Source organism: Melanerpes formicivorus, unplaced genomic scaffold (assembly GCF_026170545.1).
Source record: "Melanerpes formicivorus ecotype bairdi unplaced genomic scaffold, bMelFor1.0.p_v2 SCAF_62, whole genome shotgun sequence".
NCBI lineage: Eukaryota > Metazoa > Chordata > Aves > Piciformes > Picidae > Melanerpes > Melanerpes formicivorus.
In genome coordinates, this window is record NW_027142414.1 from 1,146,262 (window position 1) to 1,173,872 (window position 27,611).

Here is a 27,611-nt window from a genome sequence, read left to right on the forward strand (position 1 = left end):
CCAAGCGCTGCTGCGGTGGGGGAAGCCGGGCAGCCGGCCGCCAAGCCCCACATCATCTTCCTGGTTAGGGGGAAAGGGGGTGAAAACCCTTTCCCCGTCCTTAGTGTCGCAGCTGATGTCAAGCCCTCGCCTCCTTCCTACCTGACAGCATCCCACCACCCGTATGGCTCCCTCATCCCCGGACAGGCAACGGGGGGGGGGGACGTGAACCCAAAACAACATCATCGCCAAAATAATCACCCCCTCCCCAACCGCGCCCTGCAAGGGGAGGAAGAAGGAGGAACAAAACAAACCCCTACTCCCCTCCCTCACAAGAAAATGGGGGAGGTGGTCCCAAAGTGACCAGCCCCTCAATTAAACCGCTCCGGTTCCCCGCCCGATACCGAGCGGGACTACAGTTCCCCTCGGCCAAACTCTGACCCGCCGCCCACCCCCGGCAGCGACCACTGCTCCTGCCCGCCCGCTGCCGAGGCGGCCCGGGGCACGGCGCTGACAAATGTCACCCGGCGCCCACAATGCACGCCGCGGGGGTGTTTCCCCTCCCTTGTCGCCCCCCTAGATAATAAAATCCTCTTTTAAGGCGCAAAACACACGAGCCATCAAATAAAAGGGCACCCTCAGCGCCCTGGAAGCACTCCAGCAAAAACTTTGTCCAGGACTCCCCCCCCGCCACCCCCCAATAACAGTCGAATTTAAAACCTGTCAACCATTTTGGGTCTCTACTTGGGAAACATTCCCGGGCACCGGTGGTTTTGAGAAACGACTGCGAGCGCCGCCGCCGCGGCTCCCCTCCCCCTGGGCCGCGGGGGAGGCGGCCGACGAAGAGGAGGAGGAAGAAAATGCTTTCTGGGGAGGGGGTGACGGGAGAGGGCGAGGGACGGGGAACGTTCGCTTTACCTGAGACCAGCCACTGGCCTCCATTGTTGGAGAATTCAATGGCATTGACACAGCCGAAGTGGCCCAGGAGATCCTTCTTGTAGAGGTTCCTGCAGCCCCGCAGGCGTCTCCGCTGGAAGTCGTGGGTGAGCAGAGGGTCCCCCTCCAAGCCCCGCTGGGACAGGAACCCCACCACGGACCGCATGCTGCCCCCCCGGCCGCCTCTCCTCTTCATGCTGCCGCCTGCGCCGCTCCCCGCCGCTCCTTCCCCCGCCGCCCCTTCCCCCGCCACCGCCTCCCCTCCCCCGCTTCCCCCCTTGTTATGGTTATGATGATTTTTCTTTAGCCAGCCATGGCAGAGAGGTGTTAGACACTCCGCCGCTTCCTGATCCCGCTGGCTCCTCCCCGCTCCCCTCAGCAGCTGATCCTCAGCTGCAGCCCGCGCCTCCCGGCCCGGCTCTAACGTCGCGCTGCCGCCACTGCCGCCGCTTTTTAACTCGCGCCTGTAACGGTGCGCGGGGGAGGATGGATGCATTCGCCACTGCGAGGCCACTCCAAGGATCTGCGGAGGACGCTTTCCGCCGCCGCTCGGTTGTCCTGCCTGGGGGGCGGCCCGGCCCGCCTGAGGGGCTTGCCTCGGCCCCGCGGCTGGCCAGCAGGTGTTGCCGCAGCGAACAGGCGGCGTCGCTGATGAAGATGAAGGAGAAATTACCTCTCCAGAGCCATGCCCGCCGGGCGAGGGGCGACCTCCAGAGTCCTGTCGGCGGCTCACTGCAGGGAGGGTGAGGAAACAAGCACCCCGAGTCCGTACGGTTTGCCCTCCGTAAATCTTGACTGATTTCTGCGGAATCTCCAAAAGTTACGTCTTCAGAATCTTGTTGGGATTTTTTTTTTTTTTTTCATTAAGACGGTTTTAAAGGAGCTGAGACTTTTGTTTGTTTGTTCTGTTGTTTTTCTTGCTGTCTCCTGCTCCTGCCCGAGCAGCACTGAAAATGGGATGCTCACCCCTTCTCAAGTGAGTCAGTAGACATTTCTGCAGCTGTTAGAAATACAGATGGATTTTCTTCTCACATGTTAGTATCGACAAAACTCCAAAAGGCATCTGACTAAACAGGTGGAGCTGATCTGTGTTGTCTTTTACTGCTTTAGAACACCCTAACATGTGTGTTTGAGGGGGAAAAAAAATTACATTTTGTCTTCCACAGGACCCTGTTCCTTCACATGTACTATGATCCCAAGACTACGGGAGTGCCCATGGAAAAGTTACATTGGTGAAGCACAGCACAGAGCCCCTAGTCCACCTTGCAGCCTCTGTCTGCACATTCCCTGCACAAGGTGAACAGTCTCCGATCTGCAGCTTCAAACTTGCAGGCCTGTATTTCCCTGCCGGTGAACTGGTGACAGTACCTAGGAAAGAGACATTTTTCAGAAGGTGAGGAATTAGCCTGACTGTCCTGGTCTTCTTTGTGTGGAACCACCTGCTGGGTATTAGGAATCTCCAAACTTTAAAACAAGCATACAGACCAACTCTTCTTTACATAGACTGTGATATGGCAACATTGCTGACTGCTGTTAGGCTGCTGACATGTTCTAGTGGCAGCTTTTCGGTAGAAATGGGATTTATTTTTTTCCCATGACATAAAGTCAATCAAGTGCGTTAGGATGTCTCATGGTTAAGAGTATAGAAAGACATTGAAATCATATAAACCATGGTTTTTATTTGACAATACTGTAGCTTTAATTTTAACATATTGCACACTTCTAACAGGAGAAGAAAAAATACTTAATACATTTCAGGTTTTTTATATCATTTTTTTCTATATGTGACAGCAATATGTATAAAAATCAGAATTTAATTACATGTATAATAATTGAGAGGAATATCCAGACACACTCAGTTACCTGTTTTCTGTGAGAATGATAATTAACAAAGAACAGATAATCTCTTCTGCATCTGAGCAATATGAAGGTTTATTTTCTTGTTACAGCTGTTGATGGCCAAGTATTGATATGAAACATGTCTGGCAAGCCTTGATATACACAGACAGACCCTGCCCATTATGATTTGTGTTTATTATCTTTCCTTCAAACATGGGTAAATTCCACTGGTGTAAACTTCATAGCTCTTTTGCTTGCATGCCACGAAAAATGCTGTGCCATTACAATTACATCAGAAACTGTTGCTCACTTCTGAATTCCCAGCACAGGTAAGTGGCACGACAATTTTCTACCTGTAGACTCTAAAATTACTCCATCACTTTGTATTCCATTCTCTTGAATTTGCATACAGCTCACATAACCATATGATCTGAAAGCATTCCAGAAATATGTTACAGAATGGTAGAATGGCTACAGTTGGGAGGAACTTTATTCCAACCCCCATCCCATGGGCAGGGACACCTTCTATGAGGTCAGGTTGCTCAAAGCCCCATCTAGCTTGGCCTTGAAGACTGGCTTCCTCCATCACATATGGGTCATTTTTTTCTGCTTTCCTGAAACGCTGTTCAGGTTGGGCATGTTTGGTTTCTGCATCAAAACAAATAGGTGTAGGAAGTTTCCATGTGAAATGTGACACAATAAAATCTGGAACCAGTCTCTAGGAAAGAAATACAGAAATCAAATTATTTCCTACCCTCCCATTGCTAGGATTTCCAGGAAAGATTTAACTGTGTTTTGGCTTAAAATCATATTTATAAGCAGTCAGAAAGAAGATACCATGTTGTCAGAATAATAGAAGGCTGCCAGTCTGTTCTGATAAATGCACATATTCTCTCACATGACTATATAGGTTAAAAAAAAAGAAGTGTTGGTTAGCATTCTTTTCACTCTCTGATTCCTTCATTTGATTTAATTTGCATATAAGGAAATTACTGTGGCCTATACTGTTAACATTTTCCTTTGACAATAATGTGTTGCTGTGTTAACAATGCCAGAGTGCTGTAATGTCTTCAAAGCGTACACGCTGTTGGCCAGAGTCGTGCTGAAGTAGCATCAGTGAAACATCTTTTTCTACTTTAAGAGGAACCCTTCACACCTCGAAATGGAATTGAGGTGCAAACAGTACTTAGTCAAATAGATTAAACTTCATCCCTTTACTGTTCTGTTGGACCTGTTGGCACACGTGGTGCTGTCCTGAGACTGAATATCACAGACCACACTGTACTGAACCTGGCCCGGCTTGGTGGGCAGAATAAGTCAGGGTCTGGTTGTACACACTGCTTGAGCAGTTTAATTCTTTAGGACATTTATAGTCTCCTCCATGCCTCAAAAGCAATATGTAATAAAGCACAAGAAAAAGTTTTGATTAGAATTTCTCCAAGTGAGCACTCGAGGGACAGAGTCAACTGGAAAGGAAACGGCAGATAATGAACAGGGTGGTGACTTTCTGTACAGGCTCCTGGAAATGAAGATGATTAAATAATGTTTGATGCAGTACAGAACAGAGAACTCTGAGACTGTTTCCAACAGAGAAGTGATGTGTCAGAGTAATGATCTACAGGAACAATCTTGGGTTGTGGTTTCAGAGTTGCTAAATTCAGGGTTGTGCAGTCTCCCAGCACTGCTAAATTGATTTGGATGTCAGGTATGGCATGGTGTCACCTTGCTCTTGTATTCTGCCCCTGCTACAGAGTTTCTGCCTCTGGAAGGAGTGACAATACCTTATCTGGTTTTAATTTCTGCTGCTACAAAATTATCCCTTCAACATTTTTTTCTGAACATATTTGCATTGGCAGAGTGAGATAAATTGCATTAGTGGTTTCCATTTGATGGCTGTGGTGTGTGTGATCATTAATAGGAGACCTGCAGTCAACTTTATCAGATGTCAGCTCATGGCCTTGACAGCAGGTGATGACTGTTGTTATGAGCTGCATTGCGGCGTTATTCAGAGAGAGGTATGGGGACAGTCTAGATACAGAAGCAAGAGACCTAAACAAGGGTCTTAGCTGCATGGGTGGATCAGAGGACTCTGTCTTCTAGATGCCATATAGAAGTTTAAAATTTAGATGCACCCTAGGAGTTAGGATCTACAGAGGTTTCAGTCAGAGCTGACAGCTGACATGCAAGCTTGAATGGCAGGTAGACTGATAATGTTATCCTCAGAAGATATGTACAAAGAAGATAATAAGAGGCCTTTCAGGGAAGAGAAAGAACCATGTTCTAGTTCTGTTAAGCTTTAATTTCCTGCTCATCCAAAGAAACAGAAAAGATTATTATTTGAGTTTGGATAGAAGGAGATGACCCTGGGGAAAGAAGCAGATCTGTAAATCACCTGCAGAGAGATGGTAGTTGTATTTGTGTTTCACATGAGAAAATGTGGGAGGATAAAAGGAGAAGACCATGAGTACAGCTCTCTGAGGGTCTGTCAAAGAATACTTAGAAGGAAGGCTTAGGTTTAAAAAAAAAAAAAGATCTGAAGTGAAGTGTGGTTGACTGTGTGGTCAGAGAGGATGAGCTTTAAATATATATATTTAATTTGTTGAACCTGTGAATGGCTTTTTGTTAATCCAGAGTGGAAATGGGGATGTTTGGACAGTAATAGATGTCTGTGGAGTCCAGAAGTGAGAGAGAAGTTACTAGGAAAGTAATACTGAGTCAAGGAATATGTTTATTTTTGAGGAGGAATAGAAACAAAAGGAGGGAAAACTAAGAAGACTGCAGTATTTTAGGCAGATATTAAAAAAAAAAAACAACCAACAATCTTGTTTGAGAAATTCATTCCCTTTGGTGAAAATTAGATGGCATCTGGGCCTTTTTCCTTTTGCTTACTAATTTCATGGAGCAGAAAAGTGGGAAGAAGCACTGTTCTCTCAAACATCTCTCCTTGGGGCTGTTCAACTAAAGGTGTAGCTTTAACGAGCAGCTGAGCCAACCTAATGACTTGTGGCTGTTGAAAGGTGGCTTTATTTTTTTGTGGCTATGTGTTCTACCTCTTTGTGCTGAGCTGCTACTTATTGGACTTACTTGTCTGCTGTCCTGCTGAAATGAATTTGACTCACAGAAGTGTCACAATGAGCGCCAAAATCAGCACAGGCAAATCAGGAGTGCCCAGCTGGGAGTGGAGTGTTGGGAGATGAAGGATGTCACCTTCTTAGCAGACACAAACTGCAAGGTCTTCTGGAACGCAACCCACTGGGGTAAGTTAAGCTGAAAAGGAATTGTGAAATTCTTTTCTATTCCTAGATAAGCAATAAAAGAGTCAGCAGTTAATGAAGAAATATGTTGATGATGATCAGTATTAATACAATTCATCCTTGCGGGATCAGTCTGGCAGTTTATACCTCAGATTATTTTTTTTTTTCAGATTACCATCATTGGAGGTGTTCAGGAGGAGACTTGATAGGGTGTTTGGTTGCATGGTTTAGTTGATTACGTGGGTTGGATGATAGGTTGGACACGATGATCTTGAAGGTGTCTTCCAACCTGGTCTGGTCTATTCTATTCTATTCACAAAACCTGCAAACTCTGGCAGATCCCCGCAGTGAGTTACTGCTGCTTCAACTTTTGGCTGTAGATGTAGTTTTACTGAGATCTGTCTCCATGATGAGCTAGTTCAAAGAGTTAAACCAGGAGAAAGCTGTGCTAGCTTTCTACTTGCTTAATTCCTTGAATCAAACTGGTGCACCAATGTTTCCAGAAGCGAGGCAGTGTAACAGTGCCTACCGGTAGAAGGGGGAGGTAGAATTGCCTCTTTCAACAGGAGCTAAACCCTCTGTCCACCTTGTTGCAGCATGAAACTCCACCTTTAGGATGTGACTTCACAGTTGATTGATCTTATTCTGACTTGTTGATGGAAGAAATGGTCCTACTGCCTTCCTGGTAAAACAAACCCTGCTTAAAGTGACTTGTTTGAATATGTAGTCATGGGGCTACTAACATTGACACACGGAAGATGAATTACATTAGAAACTGAAAGATGAGTTTGTCTTCTTTCTGTAGCTTGGGATGGGGCCCCAAATAGAGTGTTACTAATGAGCTAGTGGGGACAACATGCAGCTCTCTGCTCATTGTCTGCTAACAGCAATTTAAGTCTTGGCTGGAGCCTCTTTCATTTGATATTCCATGATCATTGATTTTCCTTTGAACACTGCATCATTTACCCCAGTCTTCTGCCTGTTAAAGGATGAGCCAATGTGATTATAATTTTTTTTTTCCCTGTGATCAGCAGAACAACTGAAGCCTGGTTTCCTATAGACTTGTCCTGATGTGGTACTGCTGTGTGGATTCTCATATGTATGTTAAATAACATCTGCACACATTGCCACTTTTTCAATGACAGCTTTATTAGAATCTGTTTCATCAGTTTGGCTTTGCATTTCACACAAGTTACCTTTGTACAAATTGAGATGGAATTGGGCAAGGCTTAAACATGCTTTTTTTGTCAAGGAAGGGGGTGAAGAAAGGGGACCCACAGACAGAAACACCAGCAGGCAGTGTAGTTGCATAAGCCTTCTTGCCTTAGGAAATTAGGCTAAAAATTAGTCATTTGACAGAGACCTCTGCAGACATCTTGGATCAGGCTACAGAGGCAAAGAAAAATAAATCTTGCTGTTTACCATGTAAAGGCTTCCTGTTACCTTCTGCAAGTCAGGAGGTAACAGATTTCTCATAAGTAAGGCTAAGCCAGCAGTTGGTGTTTACTTACTTGGTTACTTTTTCATCTTCAGCAATGTCCCCATCAGGCTTTGGCAACTTGTGGGGGGTTTTTGTTTGTTTTTCCAGGGTGCACTCATGAATCAGCTGCTTTCATTTGTTTTTAATTTAACATTTATACTTGAATAAATGGTTAGGTAAGAGAAGCCATTCAAGAGAGTTATGGTTTACAGGACTCTGTTTATGTCAGTGATGCCATGAAAAATAAGGGCTTTACATGCAACCAAGGACACAATCCTATTATTGTAGAAAAGCTAGACATGGGGGTTCCATTATATACCATCCTCACTTGAAGACTTCCACTGTGTAATAAATGCAGGTTATTTTACTGTTTTCCTCTCTTTTGTATCTTTACACTTAAGCTTCTATTACCTCAGAAACTAAAATAAACAATTTGTAAAAGGTAAAACTGACCTTTCAGATTTCTGGGTGGGTGCCAGAATGGGTCCTGCTATGAACAAACTCTGTAGATTTGTTCATGTTTGGTCCCAGAGCTCATCTGGAACTCTGATAAGAGTTCTCTTGAGAATGCCTTGCCTACCCTGTAACAGGGCAGCTGGATCCAGGAGCACATCTACACTGGCTTCTTGGGTCTCCTTCCAGCAGGTGTTTGGGCCTTGAAGTAATTCTGCCAGGTGTCCAGACATTAACTTTTTAAACTAGTTTACAGCTCAATCAGTTCTGATTCTCTGTCATTACAGAAATGCTGGTGCTGAAGCAGGGAGCAAGCAGTCCATCAGGTTGAACAGGAAACATGGGACGACCTTTCCAACTGGCCATCCAGTTTTATCCTAGATTACAATGACCATGTACAACAAAGCAGCATACACTGGGGCCCTGAAGAGGAAAGGAGAAAAGCAGGGACAACGTGTCCACCTGACTGTGGGAACTCTTTAGCCAGAACTCTTTAGTTTTTTTCTCCTAAGCATGCACATTATGCATTTTTCTTCTGAGCCTGAGTCATGTGATGAGCATCAGAGCAGCACTGGCTCCTGCTTAATGACCTCCATTTCAGCTGGTCAGCTGTGTCTGGTGTGTTGGGGCATGAGGAATGGATGGAGAAGCTGTGGCTGGGTTGTGACTGTAAGAGAGATGCAGCCCTTCCGTGTAGAGCAAAATGAACCAGAGACAAGACATGCAAGTTGGTGCAGTGTGTGAGATGCAATGCTTTGTAACTCTCAGTGGGTAAATACAAAAATGGTTAGAACTTTCTTTACTGTAGAGCAAGATGAAGGGTCTTTGCAGAAAGACTTACTATACAGCAGCTGTAGCTCCTGGGTACCAAGTATATGTTTATATGTTTAAAATACAGACACAAATCACTGGAAAATATAAGTTCCTGCTATGACCCTACCACCAGTGAGACATGAAGTGATGACACCATCATCCTGGCTTAGACCTAGGTCTTTATAACAAACATCTATTAAGCTATAATGGTCTGGTCACCGTATTCCTGGTAGGAAGAGGGGCTTCTTTGCCCAGAGAAGTATTCTTCTGGAAAGCAGCTGTGTACTTGTTTGCTATCAATTGGTCCTGACCTCATTCCCCAGTTAAAAACGATCAAGGGAGGTCGGAAAGAAGGCAAACATTCACCTACTGCCAGCAAGAATGCTGCTTCTATAGAGATTTTTCCCTGATGCCAGCCATTAGCTGCTTTGCGGCACCCCTCGGACAACGTCTGCTGATGCCGAGGCTCTACTAAGGAGATCCTCCTAACGATTACAAGCGGCAAAAGTTAAAATGCATTTTGATGCTGACTCCGAAATTGTCAAAGCAATCCGAAGCAGTATTTTCTGTTCAGTGTTTCCTCCAAACAGATGCAGCTAGCTGGGATTCCAGCCGCACAAAGATGAGGAAAAACTGGGAAATGCTGTGAATTGCAGAAGAATTGGAAGAAATTCCCTTTCCGGTCTGCCATTGTTGGTTCCCTTCCGTTCCGCGCAATGCCTCGGTCTCCTGGCTGCCGCTCCTGCCCGAGGAGCAGCGGGCACTGCCCCACAGGGCCTCGCTTCGCTTCACTGCGCTTTCTGGGCGTGGGGGTTCTACCACCCGGCCGCAGCTTCCTCGTCCAGGCTTCCCCGCTGCGAACGAGCAGCCCCTACGTTCCTTTCAACAACTGCTGGATTTTCAGTGTTTTCATTAATACTCGCTACCACAGCAGGACTGTTGAGGTGGTAACCCCTGCTGAAGCCATGCTAACGCCTCTTCAGGGCCTCGGCCGCGCTCACCGCAACCCTCCAGCCTCTGCTGCTCCCTCGTGCCCCTCGTCGGGCCGCTGCCGCCGCGACCACAGTGCCCGAGCCTCCGGCCGCGTCCTGCCACCCCGGGAGCGGCGAGACAACCACAGAGACGCTCGCGGTCACGATCGTGTACCCGAGGGGCCCTAGTGGAAGCACAGCCTGCTTCCGCGGGGCCACCAGCCACGACACTCCGGGGGCGCCAGGGTGCTGCGGGCCAGTACTGAGAACCGCCCAGCTAGCAGCTGCCGTACAATATGGCAGCGCCCACCGCCGGGAAGAGGAAGCGTCCTCCACTCATAAGCCTCCCGGTGTCCGCGGCGACTACTCTGTGGGGGGTTCCTGCTGCCGGGGACAACCGTTCCGTGGAGAGGCTGGTAGCGGGCAAGCAGGTGAGAGCCTCGGCTGGGGTCGAGCGGCGACACAGCGGGGAATAGGAGAGTGAGACCGCTGCGCACATGGTGGGGGCGGCCTGCGCTGGTGGGTCCACAGCTTCTTCGGCCGGGCCCCCGGCACCTTTCGCCTGTCTCTTCCCCGCGGGGGTGGCAACCGGGCCTCTTACCAGCGAAGCCTCGACCTTCGCCCTGGTGTGATGAATAGCCGAGGTTCGGCGCTACCTGCCCCCATCACGCCACAGCTGCGAGGCAGCCCAGAGGAGTGCGCTGTGTTCTCTCCAAGGGTACTACGGCGGCCAGGCCCCGACCTCGGGGCCCCGGCCTACCCTCGGTGTACTATTGTCCGGTCCGGCTCCCCGCGCAGCGTGCTGGGGCAGAGCCAGAGCCAGGGCGCTGCTGGGGCAGAGCTAGGGGGCTGGCTTGTCGGGGCTTCTAGCTGAGCAGGCTGGGGGATCCGCACAAGCAGGGTGCCCGGGGTCACGGGGCCGCTCTCTGTACCCGCATTTCACCGCTCACAAAGAGGTGGCGACTGTTTTGACGGGCAGAGGCCGTAGTTGCGGGTGGCCCGCATTGCTGCCAGTCGTGTTGGTCAGATCACCAAGTCAGAGTAGAGGACCCGTCACTGCTGAGGCAGGTGTCCGTGCTCTGCACGCTCTCAGCGGCCGTGCAGGGCTGTGGCAGCACCGGCACCACTGGGCACGTAAGGGCTGAGCTTTGAAAACAACGCGGTGGGTTGGGAAGATGGATGGAAAAGACCTTCTAAAGATCATCGAGTCCAACTGTTACGCGGGGGCAGGTCTCACTTCAGTGTACTGAAGGGAAGCTAAGCTTTTGTATGATAGAGGGAAAGCTGTGTTCTAAAGAGCTGCTACTTCGGGGCTTTTCAATGCTTGAAGAGCCGTTTGACCTTAGTATGAATGTGAATGTAATGGACAATGCCCGTTATTTACTAATGCATGAGTGGACATGTTTATTCTGCAGTAATTTCGTCTTGTCCCGGTTCCAGATTGAGCTAAAAGGTGGTAATAATAGCCCCGATTAGTTTACTTTTGAAATAGCCTAGTTTGTGGAAGCATCTCTTTGCATGAGTATAAATCATTGGATTCCCTTTAAGGGTTTTGGTGATGTGATCAACAGCAGCATTCAGTCTCCTATTAGTGCTCATTACAGCAGTCTGGCACAGAACCGTCTGTTAAAGTGGGACCCAATCCTTCTTTCAGGATCGTGAGTTACGATTAGAATCTTCTTGTGATACCAGTGGGCGTATTTAGTACCTCTAAACACATTTCATTAGGTTGTCTTTAATTTCCACTTCTCTCGTTTTTCTTTGCAGGCCATGATAAGACCCTACAGTTCCGTTTTGAGGGGGGAAAAGGGAGATTAAAAAAATGCCCAAGCAAACAGCAGTGACAATTACTTTGGCGACCCTGCTGGGTATTGCACTGGGGGGTCTGGTTTTGTGGAAAGCTACCCAGCGTCGTAAAGGAAAAGCAGGCTGTACTAGTCAGCGAGAGGAAGCAGTTGTAAACTTGGGAGATGAGAAACTGATAAACGCAGAGGATAAGGAGGTGCTTTCCTTCTTCAGATCTCCCACCTTTTCCTGGGTAGAGAGGACCCTTGGTGCAGACATAGTGGTAGTTTCAGAGCAGGAAGAGTGGGATCGTGTAGAACCTTTGCTGAAGAAGGAGCTGAAGAAGTGGCCAGTGCTGGGAATTGACTGCGAGTGGGTGAGTGATTCAGAAGCACCTCTGCGTTATATTGCACATTACAACGGGAAATCGTTGAGGGTGGACTGGAGTGGATATAACAATGGATACAATTGCTTAAAAGGTTATAACAAGACTGACTATTGAAAGTGCCTGTGTGATTGTCTATCCTGACAGCAGTGAAGTAGCTGCTAATTTTGGTCGTTCACATCTTTTAAGTGTGCTGACTGTTAAGTTCTTAATTCAGGGGTTGTATTCATTGACTGAACTCCTGTGATAAATCGACTATACTAAACTTAGTGGTAATTGTATGGCTAAATATAACATTATGTGTTTTGTGTAATATCTCTTTAGAGATAATTTACTGGCAATAGCTTGGATTTGCACTATTTTAAATCCAGGCACATATTTAAGAAACAATTTCTGGGGAACAATGAATCAAAAAAAAAAAAGAGGATAGTATTGATAGGTAGGTGTATGTCACTGGGATTACTAGGAAGTAAAGTTCCTTGCCCACTTGTACATGTGTCAACACTCAAAACAGGCTTTGAATCATTTCTAAAGCCTGGCTTTGCCATTATTGTGGCTGGAAATGGATTCACCCCATAGCCATTAGTATAAGCCACAGTTAAACAATGTGCTTGCCATGAGCATTTATGTAATGGGTGTCTTTGTGCTGATGTGGATTAAGAAATCAGGGAAAAGTTTCTCTTGTAGGAGTGTGGCAAGAAGTGGCTGAGGGACAGTGGTGGTGTGAAATAGATCTCATAATTTGTGGCAAAAATGTAGAGACATGTAGCAGTACTTAACTCTGTAAATTGATATGTGTTTCCTATCTGTAGTGGACTTTTCTGCAGTTTGTTCCAGCTCCAGTCTTGCTAATAATACTGTAACCTAGTCTCTGATTTTTGTCTTTATTTCAGGTATCTGTGGAAGGAAAACCAAATCCTGTATCCCTCCTACAGATGGCTTCTTCCAGTGGCTTCTGCATTCTTGTTAGGTTGCCCAGGCTTGTTGCCAGTGGACAGACTATGCCAAAGACCCTGTTGGACGTCATGGCAGATAGCACTGTGTTGAAAGTTGGGGTAGGATGCTGGGAAGATGCTTGCAAATTACTTCATGATTATGGTCTTCCAGTCAAAGGCAGCATGGATCTCCGGTACTTAGCCATGAGACAGCGGTGAGTGTCTGAAGCAGCTCAGTTTAAGGCATCATTTTAGTTGGAAACTACCAGTCCTGCCTGGTTTGCATATTGCAGGCGTTAGATAATTACTAAATCTAGAAGGGGTGTTTTAGCGCGGGGGAGGGAGAGGGCCTGTCTAGCTGACAGGCATCTGTGTGCTGTTTGAGTGGGAATCATGGATCATGTGTGCTGTGTTCTAGCAGGTTCAGGGTGTATGAGGCCATCTGAATGTGCATGGGTGTATAGTTTTGTTTTTAACATGTTTGACACGCTTTCTTTTTTAAACTGAAGGAAGGACCTACTTGACAGCTGCCTTAGCCTTAAGTCTTTAGCTGAAAAAGTCCTGAACTGCTCACTTGACAAATCTCCTCATGTGCGGTGCAGCAACTGGGAGGCAGAAGAACTGGCGCAAGATCAGGTTTGTCTTTGTGTTTTGGGAGTGAAAGCAACCTACTTGGTAGAGTAGAGGCATTACAGCAGGGAGATCTGAGCTGCCTTGGAATTCTCCCTCAAAACCTTACCTGTGACTGTGATCTGAGGTTAATTTTGGACACTGTGCCTGCATTTGCCTCCTTTTTAATGAAGATAATTTTCTGCTGTTTTCTCTGGATTCTTGACCCTTGTTTTCCTTTAGTCCTGAAAGTTCCATAAGGCAAGATCCCTTGAACAAGTGCTTGTGCACCCAAACCCTCGCCTTTTTATTGTTTTATTTCCTCCAATCTGTAGCAGTCAGTGTGCTATTAGAGAGGGACCCTGGAGACCTCGTTCACCGTCTTTAGACCGCTATGGTTTCCCTGATCCCTTCCTTCGGTCATGCTGCAAACGTCTACCAAATCAGTGACCGGTAGAGGGAGCGGCAGGATAAATAACCGCACAGGCTGTTCCCGAGTCTGTTAAAAGGGAGCTTTTCATGAGGGAGGGCTTGGTGGGGCAGGAGAGTGCTTAAGGCTGATTTTTTTTTAATCAGTCCCTGGAGGCACCCCATGAGTGTTTCAAATCTGACTGACCCTAATAATGGGGAGTGTGATCATGTTATGAAAGTGTCACTCAACTGCTGGAACCTTACATGAACTTCAAAAGGAAACGAATCCAGCTTTTGGCTTTACCAAACGGTAAAGACCGGTAATGTTTGGGAGAGTTTGCTGTTTGTCAGTGCTTCGGTGTCTATGCTTTCTGCAGGTCCTCTATGCTGCTAGGGATGCCCAGGTCTCGGTGGCTCTGTTCCTCCATTTGTTGGGATTTGCCAGCCTCCCTGACAGTGAAAACTCTGTTGCTGCTTGGGAAAAAGCACTGGGCAAATGCCGGGGCCTGGTGGATATCCCCTTTAGAGGAAGAAGGGGCGGCAGCACAGGAGAGGAGAAGAGTGGAGAGGGGCGGTCCCCTCAGAAAACAAAGAGTCGGAAATCTTGGGTGAATGGCCATCCCTCTGGCAGCCAGCAAGGGAGAGACCCACGGAGGCAGAAGCGGAAGCCGCTGGGCGTGGGATATTCTGCACGGTAAGTGTATGAGCACACTGTATGCTTTGCACCACAGATGGAAAACTTTGAATGCTTTGTTCATTAAATAAAGTGGATAATAGGAGCTAGGAAAGGAAACACAGGACCTAACAGTCATGGGAGGCAGGTCCTGTTTTTGTTTTCCTCGTTTCCCTCCAAGAGGTGTTGAAAGCGAGGGCAACATTTGTATCTGTGCTAGGTCATGAGCAGGTTGAGAAGTTGTCTTCAGCTTTTGGCCTGCCTTCTCCTGAGAAGACATTGGCTGGAGAACAGAGTCCCAGCAGGAGGCAGCTGACTGGGTGGCATTTATCGCCCAAGCAGTTGTGGTTCTTCTCTAGGGTAAAAGTGGCAACTGCAGAGAGTTTGTCCTTTCAGCAGGATCTGTCTCATGGACTGCTGTTTGTACTATGCTGCCTCAAGTCATTGTGGCCACAGAGATGTCAGGGCACTGAGGAAAGCTGAAACCTAAGGTTAGGAGGGTTGAAACGCTGTGCGAGGAGCCAGAGAGCATAAGAAGGAACTGTCTGTGGCAGCATCAAAGCATTGCACTTCTGTGTTGGCCTGGGAGAGAGAGGAGGAAATGAACTGCTTTAGCCTTGCAGAGGCAGCTGTTGCTGATTCAGGACCCCCACCCCTCAGGCGATTTTGTAGAGCCAGTCTTAAATTCTTGGAGCTTTTTGCTAATGAGAGTTCAGTTGAAGAGGTCTCTTGAAGCTCAGTAAAATGAAAGATGTAAAGAGCTAGGTGGTATGTTTGGTTTTGTTTGGATACAATCTAATAAAAATTGTCACTGGATATAGGACCTAAAATTGTCTGTAATTGCTATTTGGAAAGAAACCCAGCAATTTTAGTATTTCTTTCCTCTTTTTCAAGCTTATTGGATTGGCAATCAAGGCACTTAAATGTAATCAATAATACTGATTTCATTAGCAGTCATTAATGGTATGGTGTGTACACAACAAGTCCCTCCAGATTTATGTATTAGTTTTAGTAGGAGCCTGTCTCATACAAAACAGAAGGACTGCACCTCATGGGAGGATTAGAATTTAAACAGAATTGCATTCCAAGCTAAACTGAGCTCTCCCCATGTTTGTTTGATTATTTATTGTTTTTAACCATGTTTGACTCCGTGACAGATCTGTAGACTCACTGGATTTTAGAGTATTATCATCAGCATGGCTCTGGTCTGTAATAAGGCTGGATGTAATTTCCAAAGTCCTTTTTCACCATTCCTTACTATAAGCCTATTTAGTTTTATTACTTACTCATTTAGAGTTGAGAAGTACTCAAATCAGCTGAACTGCTGATGCTTGGTGGAAGGAGCCCTGTCATAGGGCCACGAGGATGATCAGAGGGCTGGAGGTCCTCTCCTATGAGGACAGACTGAAGGAGTTGGGGCTGTTCAGTCTGCAGAAGAGGAGGCTCAGAGGTGACCTAATTGTGGCCTTCCAGTATCTGAAGGAGGTCTACAAGAAGGCTGGGGAGGGACTTCTCAGGATCTCAGGTAGTGATAGGACTAGGGGGAATGGAATGAAGCTGGAGGTGGGGAGATTCAGGCTGGATGTGAGGAGGAAGTTCTTCCCCATGAGAGTGGTGAAGCCCTGGAATGGGTTGTCCAGGGAGGTGGTTGAGGCCCCATTCCTGGAGGTGCTTAAGCCCAGGCTGGATGAGGCTCTGGCCAGCCTGATGTAGTGTGGGGTGTCCCTGCCCATGGCAGGGGGGTTGGAACTAGATGATCCTTTTGGTCCATTCCAACCCTGACTGATACTATGATACTATGATGATATGGTTATAATTTTGGGGGGTGGTTTCCCTCACCATGGAACTCAAAAAAAAATCCTTTTGTCAGCCTTTTTATAGCTGATAGAACTCTGCTAAGTACTTATATGATGCTAATGGAGAGAAGAAGGGAAACTTTTCCACAGTGTATTGTGACGTATCTTTATCCCTGGCCAGTTCCCCCCAGACTCAGCTAGTTCCCTCCTTCAGTTTGATTTGAAGGAGGCTGGGAGATGAAGGCAGTGCTTTCTGCAAAGTAGAGCCCTTCCACACACTGCCATAACCAACTAGAGACTGCTCAAGCAGGGCTTTCCATCACTGGCTAAGGTTAGGGGCTTATTTACACATCTAAATGCTGGGTCCTACACATTGGCCACAATAACCCCATGCAGTGCTACAGGCTGGGGTCAAGAGTGGCTGGAGAGCGGCCAGGCAGAAAGGGACCTGGGGGTACTGGTCGATAATAGGCTGAACATGAGCCAGCAGTGTGCCCAGGTGGCCAAGAAGGCCAAGGGCATCCTGGACTGTATCAGGAACAGTGTGGCCAGCAGGAGCAGGGAGGTCATTCTGCCCCTGGACTCAACACTGGCTAGGCCACACCTTGAGTCCTGTGTCCAATTCTGGGCTCCTCAGTTTAAGAAAGATGTTGAGTTGCTGGAATGTGTCCAGAGAAGGGCAACAAAGTTGGTGAGGGGCTTAGAACACAAGCCCTATAAGGAGAGGCTGAGGGGAGACCATATTGCTCTCTACATGAAGGGAGGTTGTAGCCAGGTGGAGGTTGGTCCCTTCTCCCAGGCAACCAGCACCAGAACAAGAGGACACAGTCTCAAGCTGTGCCAGGGGAGGTTTAGGCTGGATGTTAGGAAGAAGTTCTTCATAGCAAGAGTGATTGGCCGTTGGAATGTGCTGCCCAGGGAGGTGGTGGAGTCACCATCACTGGAGGTGTTTAGGAAGAGACTGGATGGGGTGCTTGGTGCCATGGTTTAGTTGATTAGATAGTGTTGGATGATAGGTTGGACTTGATGATTTCAAAGGTCTCTTCCAACCTGGTTCATTCTGTTCTGTTCTATTTTATTCTATCTTTCAGCTCCATTATTCCCATGAACTCATGTATTTGGGTTTCCAGTGCTGCAAGAGCCTTTTATGGAGCATTTCTCTTGGATTAGTGAAGTAATTGCTGTTCACACTAAGTTTTAGAAAAGTCATTAAAATATAGGCTTAGACAGCTGGTCCAAGGACTACCTTGCCTGTGAGTTGACACTCTCTTTTACCTTACTCTTAGCTCATCATCCTTTTGGACTTTAATGTTCCTTTGTTTTGTAATTTTTTTTGGAAAATGATGCCATCAATGAAAACTGGGATTTGGAGTTAGAATTCTCTAGGCAGCAGCAGAACAATGATACCTTACAGTCAATTGGTCAACCCCAGGTGAGTTTTCAGATGTTCTTCTTCCCTCAGCAGCAGCCTGTGCAGTGCTCAGGAGCTTCAAGTGTGTGTATTTAGGGACCTTCGTGTGTTTTGGAGGAGGTAGCATGAACTGCAGTGCAGAACACGTGCCTGCAGCAAGCTCTGCTGTTTTGGCATGCTGTGGTAGTTGCTGTAACGCTGCCTTTGTTTCACAGAAAGTCTCCGCTGTATGACAACTGCTTCCTGCATGCACCAGATGGACAGCCCCTGTGCACCTGTGATCACAAGAAGGCTCAGTGGTATCTGGACAAGGGGATTGGAGGTAACCGTTTTTTTTTCTTGATGTTGGACATGCAGCTTTTTGAAAATCTCTTTCCCTTGCTTTTGATAACCAGGCACAAATTTTTGGTAGCCTTTCCTATTAGCTGTTGGGGATTCACTAGGATGACTTCTGTGTTTGTGGTGGGTTGAAGTTTACCCCCCTACATTAACTTTGCCAGACTAGCTCAGTTGGAAGCAGATGAAAGCTGTATTTACAAGCCAAAACTACAATTTAAAATAGAATAGAATAGTACCTGGGGGTACTGGTTGATGGTAGGCTGAATGTGAGCCTGCAGTGTGTCCAGGCAGCCAAGAGGGCCAATGGCATCCTGGCCTGCATCAGGAATAGTGTGGCCAGAAGGAGCAGGGAGGTCATTCTGCCCCTGTACACTTCACTGATTAGGCCACACCTTGAGTCCTGTGTCCAGTTCTGGGCCTCTCAGTTTAGGAAAGATGTTGAGTTGCTGGAACATGTCCAGAGAAGGGCAACAAAGTTGGTGAGAGGTTTGGAACACAAGCCCAGTGAGGAGAGGCTGAGGGAGCTGGGGTTGCTTAGCCTGGAGAAGAGGAGACTCAGGGGAGACCTTCTTGCTGTCTACAACTACCTGAAGGGAGGTTTTAGATAGGTGGGGTCTGGTCTCTTCTCCCAGGCAACCAGCACCAGAAGAGGAGGACACAGTCTCAAGCTGCACCAGGGGAGGTTCAGACTGGATGTTAGGAAGACATTCTTCATAGAAGAGTGATTGGCCATTGGAATGTACTGCCAGGGAGGTGGTGGAGTCACCATCACTGGAGGTGTTTAGGAGGAGAATTGATGGGGTGCTTGGTTGCATGGTGTAGTTGATCAGGTGGTGTTGGATGATGGTGAAAGGAGCAGAGGAATGTTAATACCAACACAATGCAGCTAAGGTCAAGCAGAAGCAAGGTAGTATCTCCCCCTGAGCAAAGAAGAAATTGTTATGGTACAACCAGTCTTATGGTAGATATCTCTCCAATGAGATTGTTTAGAACTATCTTTAATTTTCGTTTTACACCCAATAGTGATTTAGAATAGAATAGAAATAGAATTAACCAGGTTGGAAGAGACCTTTGAGACCTGCACCAAGCACCCTATCAAGTCTCGTCTTAAACGCCTCCAATGATGGTGACTCCACCACCTCCCTGGGCAGCACATTCCAATGGTCAGTCTCACTCTCTCTATGAAGAATTTCTTCCTAACATCCAGCCTAAACCTCTCCTGTCACAGCTTGAGACTGTGTCCTCCTCTTCTGGTGCTGGTTCCCTGGGAGAAGAGACCAACCCCCACCTGTCTACAACCTCCCTTCAGGTAGTTGTAGACAGCAATAAGGTCTCCCCTGAGCCTCCTCTTCTCCAGGCTAAGCAACACCAGCTCCCTCAGGCTCTCCTCATAGGGCTTATGCTCCAAACCCCTCCCCAGCTTTGTTGCCCTCCTCTGGACACATTCCAGCAACTCAACATCTTTCCTAAACTTTTACTACTTCTCTGTTCAAGATCTGTGAAAAAAAATTGAAGGCATAGCCTAAAACTACCACAGTGTTTTAGCATTGCCATTTTAGCTTTCAAATGCTAATTTTTCTTTGATATTTGCCTTTACCCTTCCAGAACTAGTTAGCACCGACCCATTTGTTGTCAAGCTGCGGTTCGAGCCTTCAGGACGCCCTGAGTCTCAAGTTGATTATTATCTGACAGTCAAAGAGAACTTGTGTGTGGTGTGTGGCAAGCGAGAGTCCTATATCCGGTGAGTTGTTTGGTGGCACAGAAGAACAATGCAGCATTTAAAACATTACTGAGGTCTGGATCTGGTTGGGCATCCAGGAGCTTTGTTAGTGGCTGGAAACGTCATGGTTGTTCACATCCTAGATAGGATATCTCTGTTTGAATGCTTTGTAGGTGTAGGTGCTGAGTCGGTCACAAAACTCTGTGCAACACTACAGGCTTGGGGCAGAGTGGCTGGAAAGTTACCTGACAGAAGAGGACCTGGGGGTGCTGTTTGACAGCCAAATGAACGTGAGCCACCAGTGTGCTCAGATGGCCAAGAAGGCAGATAGAATCCTGGCCTATATCATAAATAGTGTGACCAGCAGGAGTAGGGAAGTGGTCAACACTGGTGAGGGTACACCTTGAATACTGGGTTCAGTTTTGGGCCACTCAATACAAGAAGGCCTTTGGGGTCCTGGATTATATCCAGAAAAGGGCAACAAAGCTGGTGAAGTGCCCAGAGAGCAAGTCTTAATATGAGCAGCCAAGGGAACTGGGATCATTTAGTCTGGAGAAGAGGAGGCCGAGGGGAGACTTTATTGCTGTCTAAACCTACCTGAACAGAGGTTATAATGAGACGGGTATTGGCCTCTTCTCCCTAATATCAAGTGGTGGAACAAAAGGAAATGACCTGAAATTACAGCAGGGTCGGTTTAGGTTGGATATTGGGGAAAAATTTCTTTTCCTAAAGAGTGGTCAGGCATTGGGACAAGTTGCCCATTGAGGTGGTGGGGTCACCATCCCTGGAGGTATTAAAAAAAAAAATCATGTGTATACAGCGCTTTGGGACATGATTTAATGGCTATGGTGGTGTTAGGTTGACAGGTGGACTCAATGTTCTCAGAGATCTTTTAGAACCAGAATGATTCCATAATTCTGTGTCTGGGTAAGTTGGAGGAAAGGCCAGCCTTTCCTTTTCTTTACAGAGCCAGGAGGTATTTGTCTCTGGAGAGAACAAAAGTATATAGAACATGTCAGTGCTGCAGTTGGAGTGGCAGGGGGCAGCAGTATGCCAACACACACTGTTCTTATGGCATCCCCTGCTGAAAACAGCTGTGCCCTTCCTTCCACTGCTTCATCCTTATATTTTTGAAAGGCTTAGGTAAGCATGAAGCCCATGAGCTTGCAGGTGGCAGGTGATGAGATTTCTGTCTTTATAGCAGCTACTGTTTAGCTGAGAGGTATGCTGCTCAGAGTATGCTGCTTGTTTATTTGGTTTTTTTTTGCAGTATGAATTGCTGGTTTTTAATTGAAAGCATTAAATTTTGCAAGGAGAAAATAAGAAGGAGAAATGCAGAAAACCCGTAGAGAGAGGCACAAATATAAAGAAGTTGCAGAACTTACTGCTGCCTTGAGGATACTCACCCTGATCATCCCTGTTTTCCTGGACTTTTAGTATTAGTTGTCCCTTTGTGGGTCAGGAAAAGGGGAAACTGGGGAGGGGGAGCTCCAGGCAGATGTAATGAGCTGGCTCGTTTGTTTTCTCTAGGAAGAACATTGTTCCTCATGAATACCGAAAGCACTTCCCCGTTCAGATGAAGGACCACAACTCCCACGATGTGCTTCTACTCTGCACATCCTGCCATGCCATCTCCAATTACTATGACAACCTGCTTAAGCAGCAGCTGGCCGAGGAGTTCAGTGCCCCCATTGGCTCTGAGGAAGGTGTGCGTCTGCTGGAGGACCCTCTGCGCAGGCAAGTGCGCTCAGGTGCCCGAGCCTTGCTGAATGCAGACAGCCTGCCTGAGCCCCGGAGGACAGAACTTCTGCAGTGCATCAAGGACTTCTTCAACACAGAAGCAGTCACCCCAGAGATGCTCCAAGAAGCAGCTGGTCTGGAAACCAGGTATAACCAGCCTGTTAGTAGTTGTACTAACATTAGTCCTTTATGTTGGCACATAAGTTCAGCAAGAAGTTGTCTGCACACAGAGCCTTGGGTAGATGCTATTGTAGCAAAATACAAGAAGATCCAGCAAGATTTGCAGAGCTGAAGATCACACATGCTGACTTGCCCCTGACCCCTCCCCCAAAGCTTTTTAATAGGATAAAACCCATTGCTGATCTTCTTGGGATATTGATTTACCTACTCCGGAATAATGGTGTCAAGGAGTGTCTGACGTTGAGACTGCCAGGAGTTGATCTGCACAGCACAAAAACAAGCCTCTAAAAGCATAACTTCATCTTGTGTAAGCTTGCAGAGTCTGTATTTGTGGTACTTTAATACATTTAACTAGAAAGCAAGGATAAGAAGATGATTGTGTTCTAGCCTAAGGATCTAAGCAGATAAGCACACTCTGCATTTCTTGCTTGCTTTTTGCTTGCCCTCTTCTCCCCTCAACCCAGCCGTGGTCTTTGAACTGCAGCTCTTGTTTCCTCCCTTCTTTCCCTTTCTCTTCATGCAATCTCCTTTCCTTTTTGCTCTCCAGCTTCCCTACCATTATTTTATGCTTTTGAAGGACAGGTAAGGAAGGGAATGGTTTTAAACCAGAAGGGTAGATTTAAGTTGGACATTAGGAAGAAGCTCTTTACTATGAGGGTGGTGGAACACTGGAACAGGTTGCCCAGGTAGGTAGCGGGGGCCCTGTCCCTGGTGACATTCAAGATCAGGCTTCATGGTGCTCTGAGCAACCTGATCCAGTAGAGAATGTCTCTGCTTACTGCAGGGGAGTTGGACTGGATGGCCTTCAAAGGTCCCTTGCAACCTAAGTCATTCTGTGTTTCTATGAGGGAGACTTAAAAGACAATCATATCAGACATTTCCTCCTCTTTCTCAGAGCCTCCCCAAATACTTTTTCTTAACAAGTGTCTGGTGTCTGCATGAAGTCAGTATTTTCTCCTTACTGTGCTCACTGTTTGTAATGTGCCAGAACTTATCCAGGCAGGGAATGCAGCAGCAGGATCACAGCTCTGGAGTGTCATACTGTTCTTGTATTCAGAATTTGCAGTCTTGTCTCCTGAGGAGCTTGTAATAGACCTTGAGAGCTTTGTTTAGTATTGCTATGAAGGAAGAACACTTTCTCAGTTCAAAGAAACTAGGTTCCCAGTGTCAACTGTGTTGCAGAAAGCAGTCTGGCATTGAAGCAAAGCTTAAAGCTCTCCCTCTTGGTTAGCTTACCATGCATCTATAATTAAACTCCCCAACTGAAAGTATCGTCAATGTCTTGCTGTTCATTGGAGGCAGGTCTAGAGCCTGACAGGGGGCTTGTGTGAAAATAAACTCTGCTTGTGTCTTGGCAGGATCTGCAATGAGAGCTACATGCCACACGGACTGAAGGTGGTGCAGTGTTTTGCCAGAGGAGGCCTGCGCTCCCTCATGCAGTTGGAGAGACGCTGGCGGCAGCATTTCCTGGACAGCATGGAGCCCAAGCACCTCCCGGAGCAGTGGTCCGTGGATCACAACCACATGAAGCTGATCCGGAAGTATGGGGAGGATCTTCAGGTCAAACTGTCATGAAACTAACTTCCTGGACTCTAGACAGTGTCTACTGGACATATGTAACTGAAGGTGGAAGGACTGTTTTTATTTGTCTCCACTAACATCTGGGCCTGGCTTTGCCAACAGGCAGCAGTACAACTGCCAGATGTGGCATTTTACAGACTCCAGTCTGCTGACTTGAATTTTCAGGTGGTTTGGAGCTTTTAGTCCTGGTCTGTCACTAACTAGCTCAGTGTGAGGGTGATATGCTAGGGGAACTGATCTTTTTAAAGTGACTGTGGAGAGTTATTTTCTAACCCCTAGGACCTCTGATGTCTCCAGACCATCTCTCTTAACACAGCACAATAAATGAACATTTCCAGGTGTCTGACAGGTATGTCTGCACCCTTGGCTACACCTTGAGAGTCTCCTGATAAAAGTCTTTGCTTGCAGTGCAGCTGCACTCATAGGAGTTCTTCTCAGAGAATACTCCTTACCAGAGAGAGATTCCTTGTTTGGAAGTGGCAAAGAAACCTTACTACTTCTTTTTTTCTCTTTCTTTTTGACTCCAGATCGATCTCAGTCAGAGTCTTCTGCTAACAGATGCCTGATGAGAAGCAAAACTCTCTGACTCTGGCAGTATGGAAGCACCCATGACAAGTCTTTTCTTAAACAGCTTCCAGTAACACACAGTCTATAAAAAAATGTTCTTTTCCAATTTCACTTGTTTATGCTGAAAAGCTCTTGGCAGGTACCTGTTCATGTCAGACTGACTTCGTAGTATCACAGAATTGTTTTGGTTGGAAAATGAGGTCAGGTGTCTTAAAAGGGATTAGAATTAGAATTAACCAGGTTGGAAGAGACCTTGGAGATCATCAATGAGAGGAAGCAAATTTCTTTTGAAGACCAGCATCTTTTAAGAAGTCAGACCACGTGTGGCAGAAAACTAAAAGCTTCACAGATTGCAGCAGCTTGGAAGGCACCCTCAAAGGGCATCCTGTCCAACCCCCCTGCAGTGAGCAGGGACACCTCCAACTAGGTCATGCTGCCCACAGCCACATCAAGTCAGATCTTGAATGTCTTCAGGGACAGGACCTCAACCACATCCCTGGGAAACCTGTTCCAGTATTTTACCACTCTCATTGTAAAGAACTTCCTCCTTATGTTCAACTTAAATATTCCTGCTCCAGTTTAAATCCATTGCCCTTTATCTTACCACTATAAGCCTTTCTAAACAGTCCTTCCCCAGCCTTCCTGTAGGACCCCTCCAGATATTGAAATGTACTTCCAAGGTCTCCCCAGAGCCTTCTGCTCTCCAGGCTGAACAGCCCCAATTCTCTCAGCCTGTCTCATAGGAGTGGTGCTCCAGCCCCCTGATCATCTTTGTGGCCCTCCTCTGGATGTGCTCCAGCAGGTCCATGTCTCTCTTCTGTTGGAGGCCCCAGAGCTGCACACAGTACTCCAGGTGAGGTCTCACCAGAGCAGAGTAGTGAGGCAGAATCACCTCTCTTGACCTGCTGGCCACTCTTCTGATGCAGCCCAGGATGTGATTTGCCTTCTGGGCTTCAAGTGCACATTGTTGGCTCATGTCCAGTGTCTTGTCCACCAGTAGCCCCAAGTCTCTTCTGCAGGGCTGCTCTCAGTTTCTTCATCCCCCAGCCTGTATTGATTCTCAGGATTTCCCTGACCTAGGTGCAGGACCTTGCACTTTGCCTTTATTGAACCTCATGAGATTCTCCTCAGCCCACCTCTTCAGCCTATCCAGGGCCCTCTGGATGGCATCCTGTCCTTCAGTGTTGCCAACCACACCATTCAGCTTTGTATCATCTGCAAATTTGCTGAGGATGCACTCAATGCTGCTGTCTATATCATTGATGAAGATATTGAACAGCACTGGTCCCAGTACAGACCCTTGAGGGACCACTTGTCACACATCTCCATTTGGACCTCGAGCCGTTGACCACTACCCTTTGTGTGTGATCATCCAACTAATTCCTTATCCACAGTCCACCCACCAAATCCATATCTCTCCAGCTTAGAGAGAAGGATCTCTCCAGCTTAGAGAGAAGGATGTGTGCAGATAGATGACACCTGTTGGTCTTTGTCCACTGATGTAGTTACACCATCATAGAAAGCCACTGGGTTGGTCAGGCAGGACTTGCCCTTGGTGAAGCCATGCTGGCTGTCTCAAATCACCTCCCTGTCCTCCATGTGCTCCAGTATAGCTTGCAGGAGGGTTTGTTCCATGATCTTCCCAGGCACAGAGGTGAGACTGAGGGTCCTCTTTTTTCCCCCTTTTTAACAATGGGTGTAATGTTTCCCTTCTCCCAGCCTGCAGGGACTTCACCTGACTGCCAGGACTTTTCAAATATTGCAGAGTGGCTTGGCAACTACATCAGTCAGCTCTTTCAGGACTATGGGATGTATCTCATCAGGTCCCACAGATTTATGCATGTTCAGGTTCCTCAGGTGGTCCTGAACTCAATCTTCCCTTGTGGTGGGAGGGACTTTTTAGGGGGGCAGGGGGACAGAGCAAATCTGGTGCTCTGTTCCTAGGTTTGCCATGTGTAGTGGGAAGCAGGTCATACTCCCTGCATGCCCATTTCACTGTCTCTAAAAGTGGGACTAATACTTAACTATCTCACAAGGGTGTTGTGAGGCTTAATTAAATCATGTTTTTTTGTAAAGTGCTTTGAAAATATAAGCTAGTTTGTGCTAATTGTTACTGATGTTTGTGGTTTGGGTATTTTTTTTAACATGCTACTGTTTGACTTTCTTAATCATTCATGTCTTTTGACTGGTGCTAGACCTTAGCTAAATGTAACTTTATAAAAGTACATGCTTCTTTCTGTGAAATCCCTTTGGAGTCTCTTAATTGCATGAGATGAGGGTGCTTCTGCTGGATGATGAAGCCATGCTCAACTTTTCCAGCTCTCTGTAAAGAAGTTTCAGTAGAGCTCTTGTCATACTGCACAGTACTGGGCATAGCACAGTTGACCCATGTTTTATTATAACACCAGGCAGAATCCTGGCTCTGCTGTGATTGTGGCTGAAGCTCTCCCTTATCACATAATTCAAGAAATTTCACTGGACAGGGGTGAAAAGCCTGTTTGCAGCAGAGACTGAGATAAGTAGGAGCCATGGAGAAATAATGCATTGGTGCCATCCCAGAGGAGCTGCAGTAGCAGCCTGAGCACAAGGAATCAAAGATGTATGATAAATATCACAGTGCTGCAAATGAGACCATTTTCATTATGAGGGCAATTTTATTCCTTCCTGTACCACTGACAGGTCATAACAAAAAAATGATCTAGCCAAATGTGTTCTGTCTCTCTGTTCATTCACACAGCTGATTATAATCTCAGCAAGAACTTCCTGTCTGCAGCAGCAGCAGCTTGGTTGTAACTATTTGTCTCCAAAGCATTCTGAGCATGTGTTCAGATAGTGCTATCTTCTATCTTTAGTGCTATCTTCTATCTTTAGTGCCATCTGATCAGGGTGGTGACAGCCCTTTGCATGGCTCAAACTCCTTTTCAACCATCAAGAGTAAGGAGTCCATCTCACTTCTTCCTTCTGCTTTGTTGTTTCTCCCTTTGTTCCAATGCAGGAATTCCTGATAAAGCTGGTTTTCTTCAATGGAACCAATGGGCTGACTACAGGGGCTGCTGTCTTTTCTGAGTGTTGAGACAAGAAAATGACATTGACACAAGAACAAGATTACAAGCCTCTAAAACTAAGCAATCAGTGGTTATCACTGAGGAGTCCTGTGGGGTTTTCTTTTCCCAAGCACTTGTTCAGAAACAGAAATTGGCAAGAAAAACTTCCTTCACAAGTATTTTCTTACCTGAGAGTCTTTGTTGCTTGTAAGGTTTTCTTAACTTGCATCATTTTGAGTTAACCTGACAGAGGAGGGAAAGTGATATATTTATTGTGCAGAAAGAGATTATTTTTATATGATTATGATTTGGAATTTTCTCCCAGTCTGTAGATAAAACTTTCTGGTATGTCTTCATTGCTAATTGTTACACTCAGTAAAAATTTGCTTTTTTACCAGACTTACCCCTGTTGAAGCTCTTTTTTCCTTTCTTGCATGCTTGCCCTTTCATTTCTCACTCTCTCTGTTTTACCCTGTCCTCATCATTCCTTGCAGTAACACCTGAACCTCACTGTCTTGAGTTTTCCTTCCAGTGCTTCCCTGATCTGTCTGTCAGAGCTGTGGAAGAGCCTGTGCTGGCAGCAATACTGTGCTTCTGTGCACTGGGAAAGTGAATATATTAATGGGAAGAAGAAGACTAGGGAAGGTGTGGGCCCCCTCAGAAAGGAAAATGGTGACATGGTCACATGTGATGAGGAAAAGGCTGAGGTA

At 46.7% G+C, this 27,611-nt stretch overlaps 2 protein-coding genes across 10 annotated transcripts in view; one reads left to right on the forward strand and one right to left on the reverse strand.

Moving 5' to 3' along the window:
• The window catches only part of DCAF5 (DDB1 and CUL4 associated factor 5), a 72,026-nt gene extending 70,884 nt beyond the window's left edge, over positions 1 to 1,142 (reverse strand). The window contains exon 1 of one of the 4 annotated variants that reach the window (XM_068162079.1): positions 898 to 1,142. In XM_068162079.1, coding sequence (XP_068018180.1) covers positions 898 to 1,111 — 214 coding nt within the window. In that variant the 5' untranslated portion in view covers positions 1,112 to 1,142. Of the gene's footprint in view, positions 1 to 699; positions 731 to 897 lie in introns of those variants that run through there. The other 3 variants (XM_068162080.1, XM_068162084.1, XM_068162082.1) reach the window with 3 other exon arrangements.
• Positions 706 to 27,300, forward strand: EXD2 (exonuclease 3'-5' domain containing 2). Of its 6 annotated transcripts, none has more exons than XM_068162087.1 (12): positions 861 to 1,990; positions 2,082 to 3,083; positions 5,876 to 6,011; positions 8,229 to 10,156; positions 11,493 to 11,886; positions 12,789 to 13,045; positions 13,340 to 13,466; positions 14,228 to 14,544; positions 17,946 to 18,052; positions 19,675 to 19,810; positions 21,320 to 21,676; positions 23,068 to 27,300. In XM_068162087.1, exons 5-12 carry the CDS (start codon positions 11,548 to 11,550, stop codon positions 23,282 to 23,284), a joined length of 1,857 nt encoding a protein of 618 aa, XP_068018188.1. In that variant the 5' UTR covers positions 861 to 1,990; positions 2,082 to 3,083; positions 5,876 to 6,011; positions 8,229 to 10,156; positions 11,493 to 11,547; the 3' UTR covers positions 23,285 to 27,300. The 6 variants fall into 6 exon arrangements, with proteins under 6 accessions (XP_068018193.1, XP_068018188.1, XP_068018190.1 ...); XM_068162089.1 differs by having other exon boundaries at positions 2,082 to 2,308; positions 2,865 to 6,011; XM_068162090.1 differs by having other exon boundaries at positions 2,082 to 2,308; positions 3,000 to 6,011.
• Positions 27,301 to 27,611: the final 311 nt, after the last annotated feature.

Coding starts and splice junctions, on each gene's coding strand:
- EXD2 (XM_068162087.1), top strand. CDS start 11,548: ATGCCCAAGCAAACAGCAGTGACAATTACTTTGGCGACCCTGCTGGGT. Junction 13,046..13,339: donor TACTTAGCCATGAGACAGCG/GTGAGTGTCTGA, acceptor TTTAAACTGAAG/GAAGGACCTACTTGACAGCT. Junction 13,467..14,227: donor AAGAACTGGCGCAAGATCAG/GTTTGTCTTTGT, acceptor TGCTTTCTGCAG/GTCCTCTATGCTGCTAGGGA.